At 55.7% G+C, this 12,546-nt stretch overlaps 2 protein-coding genes across 2 annotated transcripts; both read left to right on the top strand.

The window, feature by feature from the left end:
- Positions 1 to 2,039: 2,039 nt before the first annotated feature.
- Positions 2,040 to 3,395, top strand: D7B24_002257 (uncharacterized protein; the record flags this gene model as incomplete). Its single annotated transcript, XM_028636469.1, has 1 exon — positions 2,040 to 3,395. One exon carries the CDS (start codon positions 2,040 to 2,042, stop codon positions 3,393 to 3,395), a length of 1,356 nt encoding a protein of 451 aa, XP_028491371.1.
- Positions 3,396 to 4,885: 1,490 nt separating this feature from the next.
- On the top strand, positions 4,886 to 9,056 carry D7B24_002256 (uncharacterized protein; the record flags this gene model as incomplete). The annotated part of the gene is made up of 5 exons (XM_028636468.1): positions 4,886 to 4,931; positions 5,087 to 5,209; positions 5,265 to 7,856; positions 7,914 to 8,704; positions 8,760 to 9,056. 5 exons carry the CDS (start codon positions 4,886 to 4,888, stop codon positions 9,054 to 9,056), a joined length of 3,849 nt encoding a protein of 1,282 aa, XP_028491370.1.
- Between the last annotated feature and the right edge of the window lie 3,490 nt (positions 9,057 to 12,546).

Genomic DNA, 12,546 nt, shown 5'->3' with positions numbered 1-12,546 from the left:
TGCGTTGCTTTGTCAGCTACCTTAGTCATAGCTCGGAATTAATCGAGAGACTCGAATATACAAGAGACGAGCAGAGGTACATAGCAGCCACAGCTAATTTTAGTAGTGGAGCTGTGTTTGTGGCTTGTCCCCTGTCTTCTGTGGCTTTGCCCCTGTTAGGCAGAACAAATAACCAACAAGGGCCGAACAAATAACCGTCCTCCGAGGGTCAGCGGCGGGTATGAGCACAATCTCATCGTTCGTTCATCGGGGAAAATTCAACAATGCTGTATTCTGGAGTTCCCCGTGCGGGTTGGTCGACGCCTCTTCTGATCCCTAGTGTCCCCCCTCATGGGCAGAAAAAGCAGCTTCCGTATGCCACGAGGAAAAACCTGGCACAGGGGATTCACTAATTACCCCAGGTCGATGTAACGGCGGCCCAGCAGCCTTTAGCGTATCGACGGTCCCTTCGGTACCCGCTCCTTGACCTGTTTCAGCATGTTGCTTCGCTCAGCCTTGGCTGCACCCCCAGCGTCGCGTTGGCGGTGGAGATGAAGCGTAGTCGACTTGAACGTTCTGGACCTCCGTCGAGGCTTGGCCGAGTTCCGATTTAGAGATCGCGATCGTGGCTGGTGAGACTGACGAAAAAAGTCTCACGTCTGCCCTGCTTCACCACTAGTCCGTCGACATTTGTAGGGGCTTGATGCTTGCTAGTCAAGTCGACAACACACGAGGCCCTTTCCTCCCGTTGTCTCATCAACTTTGACGGTTCGAAGCTTATCCCAGGTTTGACAGGTGAAGAGCGAAAACGGGCTGCCCAGCCACTCGACCCAATGTCGATCCCCGTTTCTGATGAGGCGTCCTCTCGCCCCCCGCCCCAGCATCACACTGACGAGGGATGTCTTGTTCGGTCTGGCCAATTGTGGCTTGCCTGGCTACCCTAGCTGCCCTGTCGTGCTGCGTCTGCTACCGCCCCGAATGATTGTTAGGCGTTTAGGCTGTTCCGACTTCCATGCTCACCCACAACGGCCCACATTCTGCTTGACCACGTTGGCTTCACGGCTTGAGGTCACTCACTCCGTTTCTTCTTTTGATGTGGACTGAGATGACGGCCCAGTGACAGATGGGGGTTCTTATTCGGTGCTTGCCCCGGTCCCATTCAGGTCAGTGGAGATCCAGAGGACATGGACATGGACATGTACACATCCACGCACGGCCGAGTCTAGACCGCCAGACGAAGCCACAGTTGGCGAGACACTGCATCGAGGCACATCGACGAGCTTGAGGAAGACTGGACCTGAAGCCCCGGAGGATGCCCTCTCAAGACGCCTCCTGCCTCCCTAACCTGCTAGAAAACCTGCTTGACACCCGCGTCTCATTGGCGAAAGCAGAGCACACCAGGTTCCCGTTCCTCCTGGCGCCTGGGAGTTGAGCCTGGGTAACATCCTTTGGGAAGGTCAGCAGTTGCTGATGTGTCAACTGAGCTGCGAATGACAACATGCTTTCGCCATTGTGGCGGTCCAACTACTGCTCTCACACGCCCCCAGACTGTTGTCAACGGAGATTTCGTCCGATGCTGCCTTTCTGTTGTGCGTCCCCAGCTCTGAAGCGCCTCTTTCCGTACTGTTCTGTTCATCCCTGCTCGAGACCCGATGTTTGGGTTCGAGATGCGAGGATCAGACCAAGGCCAAGACCATCCATACGGACTGCTACGTCACGGACCTCCATCTTGCTCCATCACCCACCACCCCTGATCCCTTGCACAAGTGGTTAGGTATCCACCAGGATATCCACCTGCCATCGGAGTGTGGTGGGAGAACCACGTAGGGCAAAAGACATCAGTCTCTGTCGATCACAGACTGCTGCGTACCCCTACCCTTACACCAAACGACCAAGTCTCTCAAAGGAGCTCTCCTTTCATCAGCCCACAGTATTGTGTTCCTGACGCAACGCGCACTCCTGCTGCACCCCGACACATCGATTTCGGGAAGATCGCATTCCCGTTGCCCCTTTTCCTCTTCCACTATCGATCCCCAGTCCCCCAAAGAACAGACCCATCCATGCAGACACCCGCTCCTGCAGGCCGCGACGGCTCCGAGTCCGAGTCTGAATCCATGCACACGGCGCGGTCCCGCGCCGACAGCGAGGCGCGTCGCGACCCCTCTCGCACTGGCATCGAGGCAGATACGACAGCCAAGAGCGATGGGTATGAAGTCGTCGACGTCAACGACTCAGAGGAAGATGCAGGGCGCGATGATCAGAGCACGCCCAAGCCTGAGCAGGCTGCGCGACCAAAGCTGCCCAGGTTGAACTCCCAGTCGAGAGCCTCGTCGTCATTCGTCGGGAGCGAGACAGATACGCAAGATCATGCTGAAGCCCCAAGGCCGCAGCCTGAACAGCAATCAAGCCGCCCAGCTCAGCCAGACGTAGCCTCTGCGTCTCAGCAAAAGTCGTCTCAAGGAGGCGCACAGAACAATACCCGCCCGAAGGCAACATCACAGGACCACAGCCAGTCGCAAAGTACCTCTCAGGCCAGTCAGGACGAAGGAGGCCCATCCCACATCAACACATCGCGCGAAATCCCGATCCCTATTCGCAAACAGGAGGCCAGGCGTCACTCCATCACTACAGACGAAGATGACGATGATGATGCCTCGTCAGTGTCGTCGTCCTCAACAGAGAGCATTGGCAACCGCGCCCATTACTACGACCATCACCAGCCTCCCCAGCACTCGCCAACACCGGTGACGCGCTCCACACTCAAGAACAAGTCAGACGACGAAGAGAATCCGACGATTCAGATCCCCAAAGTCACGCCCCTCGCCTCAGGCCTCACGCTGCCGCCCAACTTGGCTGAGCTGGCCGAAAATCTCGAAGACAAATATATCGACGAATTCGGCAACGTACTCGAATGGGACGGCCGCGTTCTAGGTCGCGTTGAGGGCGACCTCCCTTCCATGATCGGCAGGCCCGTGTCGGCGACGGGGGAGGTCATATCGGCCGAGGGCCAGGTTGTAGGCTACGTTGCCGAGAACGATACGATTGCGCCGCGGCCGCCGTCGCCAAAGCCCATCCACGGCATGGGCGAAGGGATGAAGCTTGACCACATGGGGAACATACTCAATAGGCATAACAAGATTGTGGGACACTTGAACGCGGAGGAGCTGGTCGACGCGCCGGAGCCGATCCGGAGGGCGCGCAACGGCGGTGGCGGTGGCAGCGGCGGCGGAAGTGGCGGAGGTGGCTGTGGCTGCAACTGTGGCCACGGCCGAGCGAAGCCTTCGGCGGCGCCGAGTCCGTCGGAGATCTACCTCGATGTCAAGTCGACGAACGACGGCGTGCAGCTGATCATCAAGATTCCGACTGTGTTTAATGGCGGGGGGACGCCAAACATTCATATTGGTACGAGTTCGTGAGATGCGGGAAGCTTAGAAGGCGTTCTGCGAATTGGCATGGCTCAGTGCAACTCGGCGGGAATAGGTGCATTTGGGTATGGGAATTACGAAAGTAGCGTAGGCGTTCTGGATTGTTCGTAGGCAAACAAACACATAGGATGATCGCAGACAACAATGGGCGACGGGCTTGGCGCACACGCTGGTGTGGTGGGCTTGCGCTGGAATTCGGTTGCGAGGCCAAAACGCCAGGAAAAGAAACGTGGGAGGCTAGAGAATCCCGTATCCTGCAAGCGCGCAGTGTTAGCTCCGCCGCTACTAATGAAAGAGCACATGGTTTGGCGGGCGCCGTTGGCGACCCCAGTTTTGACCCAGAAAACCGGACTTGTGTCGAGCATGTGTACGCTGGGCGTCAGAATATGAATTCGCAATGTGAAAACGCCATGTACACACCGAAGGCAGCACTCGGTGATCAGCTCCTGTGTTTTCTGTCAGAGAGCTCCAAGCTGAACACATGCGGGCCATGCGGCACGCAGTATGCGCGTTCTCCAGGGATCGACTGCATGTGGCGTTTGACCTTTTCGCGCCCATGACGTGGAAGAGCCGAAATGCCTCCACCCACCGATCTCGATGGGCCACGATGCACTGGGAGGGTCGGAAGTTTGAAAGGTGAGGCAGCAGACAGAGACTTGGCAGACCAGACGTTCTCGACCGACTCTGACGAATGGTTGACGGGACCGTCCAGGACACCCCTTGGAGAAAAACCTGGAGGTCTCCAGCCACACCTCGAAAAAACAAGTGGGCGGCAGCAGAGAGAGGAGAGACACCCCTCCCCTCCGCCCCATGTTGATGTTCACGCCCCCCTCCCGCTCGTGTCGATCCCTTCACGAGCCAATGATTCCCGCACCAGGGACTGGTTGCTTTCCTAGATGCTGTCGCACCATCCACCTTCCTATCAAGCCCCATCCCACTTTCACCTGGCAGAAGCTAAGTTGCGTCATGCAAAGTGCGCGCCGTCCTCTCGGTGAGGCTGTTCTGTTGGTTGATGTGTGGCTTTGCGTCATGTAAGCGTAGCGCCTTCCACATGAAGTCATGGGTTGTGGCGAGTGCCAGGGTCTCGAAAGCGGCGCTCCTCTGCCAGGCTTGTGAGTTGACTGCCTGGCATTAGCATCAGAGGAGGGGAAGGGGAGGGGGAGGGGGGTGGACGAGGAGCTCACCTTCCTGGTGCCGTTGCTGGCTTGACGTAGCTTTCCTGCTGGTGTCCAGGGGGGGGGGCTTCGAAACCTGATTCCAGGCGCGGACAGCACCATTTGGCAGTTGGTATAAGACCTCGACAGAGCATGCTGCTGAGATGGTGTGTAGCCTTCTCTTGATATCACAGCAGTTTTCACGAACTGAAAAACCCCCAAAACCAAATACCTGAACAATAATCACCTTGTACAACATCACCTGATACCCATTCCCTCAACTACCTATTCCAAGATACCCATAAGCCGAACCACGATCCAATCATCATGGGCGACACTACTACGAAGAAGGCGGAGGACACCAAGCAGAGTGGTAAGCTCATCCCGATGCAACGTCCCCCGCAAGCACAGCCACCATGTCTCACCTCGAAGCCACACCTGTAATCCAACCTCGTGAAGCTATACCGCCTCAACGTTCAGCCACAACTATAGTCACTTTCGCGTGTTATCTTGCTAACCCACCTCCAGTTGGACAGAATGAGATCTCAGAAAGCAACCTCGCAGCAGGCGTCGTAGGAAAGTCAGGAGAAATCGTCAATGAGCAGGGCGAGACCGTAGGAAAGATCACAGAGGGCGACCCAGGCGACCTTGGTACGTCCCGACCCATCTTATCAGATCCAAACAGGCCTCCACTAACGCTCTCAAGTCGGAAATGTCGTCACAGCAACGGGAGACATAGTAGGAAAAGACGGCGGTATCGTAGGCAAGGCTCTCCCGCTCGACAATGCCTCCGCAGGCGGCTCCAAGAAGGGCATTTTCGGCACCTTGATGGGCGCAACAAAGGGCGTCAAGGGTGTCGTCGACACAGTAGATGGCACCGTCCAGACGGTCGAGAAGGGCCTTCCTCTCGTCGGCAACCTCACAAAGGGCCTTGGTCTCGGCAACGGCGGCGGCGGCTTCGGCGGCCTCCTCGGGAAGAAGCAGGAAGATCGCAGCGCCGAGGACAAGGCGGCGACCACTGAGCAGGCCAAGAAGGAGCTCTTCGACAACTCAGACAAGGCTGTCGAGGCGGCGCCGATTGATCTTAAGGATCAGGAGGCTGTCGACAACGCAAAGACCGAGGTCGAGACCAAGAGCCAACCACCACAGAGCGAGGCCAGCGAGTCTAAGGACGAGGCTACCGAAGCCACCACTGAAGCCAGCACCGATGACAACGAGACTGTCAAGCAGTCCGGCAAGGGCCTGACCGATACCGTGTCTGGTGCTGTTGGTGGCGCCAAGGATGCCGTTGAGAGCACCGCATCCGGGGCCAAGGACACTGTCGAAGACACTACTCAGAAGACGACCGACACTGCGGAAGACACCACATCAAAGGCCACTGACGCCGTGGAGGACACAACGTCCAAGGCCACGGATGCTGCGGAAGACACAACGTCTAAGGCCACTGATACCGTAGAGGATACGACGTCCAAGGCCAACGACACGACCGAGGACACCACTGCCAAGGCCACCGACGCTGCTGAGGACACCACGTCCAAGGCCACCGACGCTGCTGAGGACACCACGTCCAAGGCTACCGACGCTGCTGAGGACACCACGTCCAAGGCTACCGACGCTGCTGAGGATACCACGTCCAAGAAGACCGACGCTGTCGAAAAGACGGCAGACGATGTCAAGGACACGGCAGAAGAGACCGCCGAAACTGCACAGACCACCGTCGATGACACGACCAAGGACGTGCCCAAGGACACTGATTCTGCCAAGGGCCTCGACGACACAGCGGACGACGCTCTCGACACTGCAGAACAGACCACTTCCGACGCCAAGGACAGCGCCGACAAGACTGCATCTGACGACAAGGTCGAGGATACCAAGGCCGCTGCCGAAGGCGTCAAGGACTCCGCGGAGGAGACTGCCGAGGGTGCCAAGGACACTGCGGAGGAGACGGCCGAAGATGCCAAGGACGCCGCCTCCGAGGCCCCCAAGGGTCTCAGCGAGCAGGCCCAGAGCCAGCTCGACGAGATGGAGACGGTCGCCGATGTCCAGGTGGAGAACCCCTTCCAAAAGTTCGAGGGTGCTCAGCTTGACGACGAAGGCAAGGTTATCTTCGACAACCAGTCCATCGGCAAGGTCGTTGAAGGCGATCCGCTCGAGCTCGCCAACAAGGAGATAGCTCCCGATGGGGCCATTCTCAACGATGACGGCAGCGAAATCGGTCGCGTTGAGCTCAAGTCGGAAATTGCTGAGGATCTGCAAAAGCAGGCCGAGGCACTGGCTGCCCTTAAGGGCGCCAAGGTCAACAAGGCCGGTAATCTGGTCAAAGATGATGCCGTCATTGGCCGTATCGTCGAGGGCACCCTCAAAAACTTGATCGGCCGCAAGGCTGATGCTGAAGGACGCATCTGGAACGACTCGGGTGAGCAGATTGGCCTCGCCGAGCCTCTGGCCGACAAGGAACGTGAGGAGTTCAAGGAACCTTCGCCCTTTGAGGACTTCCCTGATGCTGTTGTTCAGTCCAACGGTGACGTCACCTTTGAGGGAGAGAAGATTGGTGTGCTGATCGAGGGTGACGCTAAGAAATTGAAGGGGAAGAAAATCGACGAGGACGGCGAGGTACAAGACAGGCAGGGGAACGTACTCGGACGCGCTGAGCGTTGGGAGCCTGAAGAGGAGGAGGCTGCTCCGGAGGTTGACAACTCTCTACTTGCTGAGAAGCGTGTCAACAAGGCCGGCCTGGTCGTTGATTCTCACGGCACCGCTTTTGGACGCGTTGTCGAAGGAGACGTCGCCAAATTGATCAACCGAATGTGCAATAAGAAGGGCGAGGTTCTTTCCGAATCGGGTGAGGTTATCGGACGAGCTGAGCTGATTCCGGAACATGAACGCCACGAGAAGAAGGACCAGCCCTTCGAGAACTTCCCCGACGCCGTGGTCCAGGCCAACGGTGACGTAACCAACAACGGCGAGATTGTTGGACGCCTGATTGAGGGCGACGCGAAGAAGCTTCAAAACAGCAAGGTCGACGCCGACGGTGATGTTGTCCGCGACGGAAATGTCATCGGAAAGGCCGAGCGTTACACGCCGGAGGAGCCGGAGGCCGAGCCTGAACAGGACAAGAGTATTTTGGGCGGCAAGCGTGTCAACAAAGCCGGTTTTGTCGTGGATTCAAATGGCGTGCCTTACGGACGCGTGATTGAAGGAGACATTTCAAGATTGGTCAACCGAATGTGCGACAAGCAGGGTAACGTACTGTCCGAAAGTGGCGACAAGCTGGGTGTTGCAGAGGTGCTTCCGGAGGGTAAGTCTTCTTTCAACCCTGAGACATCTTGAAAACAACGTACTGACACTCAAATAGGCGAGCGTGAGCTCAAAAAAGAAGGCCCATTCGCCGAACTGCCAGGGTGCACTGTAGCCAAGGATGGTACCGTAGTCACCCCAAGTGGTGATATTGTTGGACGCCTGATCGAGGGAGACGGGAAAAAATTGTTCGGACGCGAGGTTGATGCAGATGGTGAAATTCTTCACCAAGGGAACGTTATCGGCCGCGCGGAGCGTTGGGAGCCGGAACCGGAACCTGAGAAGGAGAAGGGACCTTTCGCCGGCCTCAAGGTGAACAAGCAAGGCGATGTGTACCGCGACGGGGAGCTTGTCGCCCGCCTGACCTCAGGCGAGCTCAGCGTATGCTCCGGAGCCGAAATTGACGACGACAACGACGTTATCAACCACAAGGGCACGTCCATAGGACACATCACCGCCATTGCGGATATTCCTGAGCCCGAGCCTGAGGAGCCAAAGGAGTCCGAGGAGGACAAGAAGGCTCGCGAGGAGGCTGAGCAGGATGAGAAGCTTGCCAAGAACCTGGCTAGCCAAGTCGAACAGAGTCTTGACAAGATTCGCCCAATCTGCAAGATGATCACCGACAAGATTGACAAGGCGGAGCGAACACCCAAGGACGAACTTGACGAAGATGCCCTCGTCAAGGAGGTCAAGCCGCTGATCGAGGAGGGTGGCAACATTCTCAGCGAGCTGAACGGTACCATCCGTGCGATGGATCCCGACGGCCGTATCCAGCGCAACGCTAAGCACAAGTCGAGCACCAGCGAGGCTTCACCTGCGGAGCATCATCTCGCAGACTTGCTCAAGGAGGTAAGTTTATGCCGTTAACCATTTCAGTCTTTATTCGATTCTAACATAACATCAGCTGTCTGGCTCCGTCGTCACCTGCGTTGAGAACGCCAAGAAGAAGATTGCCGATATGCCTCACGCCAAGAAGCATCTGAACCCACTTTGGGGATTGCTGACCGAGCCTCTGGGCCAGATTCTGGCCGCCGTTGGACTGTTGCTTGCAGGTGTGCTCAACCTCGTCGGTCGTCTTCTTTCCGGCCTTGGACTCGGTGGCATCATCGATGGCCTCCTCGGTACCCTAGGCCTTAACCGCGTGCTTGATGGCCTCGGGCTCAGCAGCATCACAGGTGCTCTCACGGGAAAGAACAAATAAACATGGTGGAAGTAAGATGCCTTTTTTTCGAGATGGAGGATAAGGTTTAGGATTTTGTCACTGGCTTGTGGGTTTCTATCGTACTGTATGGGTTTTTGGATAGCTGTTGTGGGTTTGTCGCTCTTAATGACATGAAATCAATTTATTAGCCCCATGAACTTCTTCGGTGCCTTTGCGCGATAAGCTGCCTTCACTACAACCTTCGTCGCTTGTCTTCTCAAAGCGCTGAGTGACGGGATTTTTTTTTTCAGTGGCCATGGCTGGTCCACGGCAGCCTAGCGGTAATCTCACGCAAAGATTTAGGACTCGCCAAAGGTCGCACCGAATCCGAGAGACAGACATCCTCCTGCCCACAGTCGCCGCACCAAAATCCCTAGGATGATTCCCCTTAGGCTTCGTCAACCCTTCATCCCGACAACCACTGACGGCACTTCCGCGTTCTACATTGCACATCTCCTTAAAAGCCACAGAGCATTGAAGCATACTGCATCTTACCAAGAAAACATCAGCCCGCTACGGTGTGAGGACTACTTCTCGTCCTTCGAGGGATACTTCCGCGCGTTCGAGCTTTTGGGCAGCGAGGAAGCCGCGTCAAAGCCCATCAAGGTCCAGGAGTGCTTTGATATATGCGTTTGCAGCTCACCTAGTTCCAGACACCCTCCTGCCCTGCAGAACAGCTTCTCAATACACACACCTTTCTTCCACACTTAACCTTTTCCAACAATAACAAGGTTACTACAACATCGCGCAGGTCCAAAAGTTCCAGGTAAAGTGATCAGATTCAGCCGGGCAAGAAGCAAATTCTTGCCGCGTACCCTCATTCTCCCCACAAGCCAAAATTCCAATATCTCACTAAACCATTCCAGACGAGCAGTCAGCTATGACTGATGCCCCTACATCCAGTTCCCCTGCCTAAGCAAGACGCATCTTCACTACCGCGAGGTCCTGCCCAGTTTCAAGTCCAGCAAACCACGAAATACATCAGGTGTTCTCCATGGATCTAAGCACTTCAAGCCTAAGGTAGGCACACTGCGGTTTCGTGGAGTAATACTCTCTAGCAGTATGCTGTCTCCCCCCTCCCCCCTCCCCCGGTGACTATGCTACAGGTACCTGGACGAATCCGAATACGAAGAGAAAACAGCAACTGGCATGACTTTGTTGTGCGACTTATGATAAATTGGCATATGGATGGAGTATGTCACTGGGCTAGTGATGTTTACTAGTCAATACCACATTCATTTGAAGACTGGCTCCCTCCCTCGTCCCCTACACCTACAGCTGGTCGTGATACAAACGAGCAATGCCGACTGGAGTGAACTGATTTGGTCACAGATACTCTCATTCGATCAGGACAGTCGTGCTGCTCGCCATAGATTGGAGCGGCCTGGTCCTCCGCATGACCCGAAACTGTCGCGGTCTGCTGTTCCGAATGAGGTCTGCTGGTGGGAGGCTAGCCATCATGGGGATTCATTCGCAGCGTGCAATGTGCCAGGCGGATGATGAACCATGATCGCTCAGCTTTTTTCTTTTTATTTCAAACCGACAAACCATAAAAGAGTCCTTGTGCGAGAGGAGACGCCCGTGCGGCTAGCAATGAGCTCGGCAGCACTGTATGTCACCAGACAATGTGGAAAGCCTCACAGCCCATTTCCCTCCCCCTCCTTCCTCGCCCGCCCTTTTCTCCTAGGAGCGACAAGACATTTCCTTCTCAAAGCTCGTCCTCGACTCGCAAACGGCAGGAACGCATTTCGGGTCGAGTTTTGCATCTCCCAGGAGCTCCTTACTTACATCACCTTGATCCCACAGCAACGCAATTTCTAAATTGCGTCGGTCATCACGGTCGTGCCTTCCCCTCTGCTCCATCACCCACCCAGCGATGAGCAGCTTGTTCAGGATCGCAATTTCCAAGCGGGTTGTCTATCTCTCCTTCTCTATATCGACCGCTGGCCATGAGGCACCGACACAGCCAAGCACAGCTCCTTCAGACTCGAACCTTCCCAGTCTCGCCCATCCCTCCTTCACTTTCCTCGATCCTGCACACAAAACCCCCCAGACGCTATTTCTTCTTTTGGTCTCCCACAATTCCACGGTCAGAGCTCCGATCACCACGACTTTCCGATCGTCCTCATCAAGTTCTGGAGAACGTGTTTTTCGCCACGGCCTCTCATCGTTCCTCTGTCGCTGCAAGCCCTCGCTAACATCTCTTTGCCACGGCCTCTCGTCTTTTCCCTAGCCAGGCCTCGTCTTATCCCCTCCTATCTTCTCCTGTCCTCATCTTGTCCTCGTCTGCGACACGGCATATGCCTCGACCGAATACCCAGATCAGGACGCGTGGTTCCACTTCACCCCAAACCCGATGCCCCTCACTGTGACTTGTCTTGGCAGGAATGCAAATGGCGGAAGGTTCCTGATTGAGTTTCAGAGGCAGTTTCAATCCATCTGGCAAGAAATTGCAAATACGTTCAGCGAATGTTGCATCAGTGGATACTCGTTCTTCTATCCCCATATGCCTCTGTCGAGGCTGATTCAAGCGTCGATGGCACCCACGGACCCCAACAAGGAGTCCTATCGAAACGCCAGTGGGTCGGCTAGATCTCCCAGAGACACCGGCATCCCGTCTGAGGAAAAGCCCGGCCGTTTCTCTCTTGACTTTCGTCCCGAAAATACCACGTCCTGCGGCTTGAGTCCTCCTCAGGAAGGATTGGTGACGGTGCTGTATGTGGAGACAGGTCACACCACTTTCACATGCGGTTCGACAAGGTACTCACCCTGAAGTCTCTTGAAGAGTTGCGAGATGAGGGAAAGTGCAGTGTTCAATCTTACTTGTGTGGCCACAGCTGGTGCCTGAACCTAAAACACCGAGTCATTGAGTCCATCGAATTGGACGACACACGCCAGACCTGTCACAGGCTTAGCATACTCCTCAAGTCGGATGGTGTCATCAATCAACTTTATTGCCACAACGCACTCCATCGCGAAACCCCGTGCGGATCTTTGTCTGCTTCCTTGAGTGTCCTCGAATGCGTCGTCGTAGAGTACCTCCTGGCCAGCCGGACTTCGATCGACGGCCTCACTGCCAGACAACGTGGCCCATTTATTCTGTCAGCAAGCGCCTGTCACCCTTCCAGAGACTTATTACTGTCGACATCCTCAAGTCACTCGATGCTCGGAGTCAGCAGGTTGCCCCCAGTATCCCGCGAACAAACAATCCCTTGATCGAGTTTGATGGCATCTTCGACTTCTGACCGTTGTCGTTTCATGGAGACGGAGCTGCAGCAGTCGCACCTCCTCGAGATCAGTATCGACGAAATTGTCATGAAAATCGTTGCGCAACATCTGATAAGGTCGAAGAGTGTTGGAACGTTGGCCCAATTCTTATCACTTCTACGGTCGAATGACTTGTGTTCCTTTGCGACCTTCTCAGGTCACGATCGACCACCCACGCCTTGGAATGGCATCAGACATCGACATGCGCCTCCACAACCTATCA

Source organism: Verticillium nonalfalfae (assembly GCF_003724135.2).
Source record: "Verticillium nonalfalfae strain VnAa140/NRRL 66861 chromosome Unknown scaffold_151, whole genome shotgun sequence".
Taxonomy (NCBI): Eukaryota; Fungi; Ascomycota; class Sordariomycetes; order Glomerellales; family Plectosphaerellaceae; genus Verticillium; species Verticillium nonalfalfae.
This window is presented reverse-complemented; position numbering and strand designations above follow the sequence as displayed.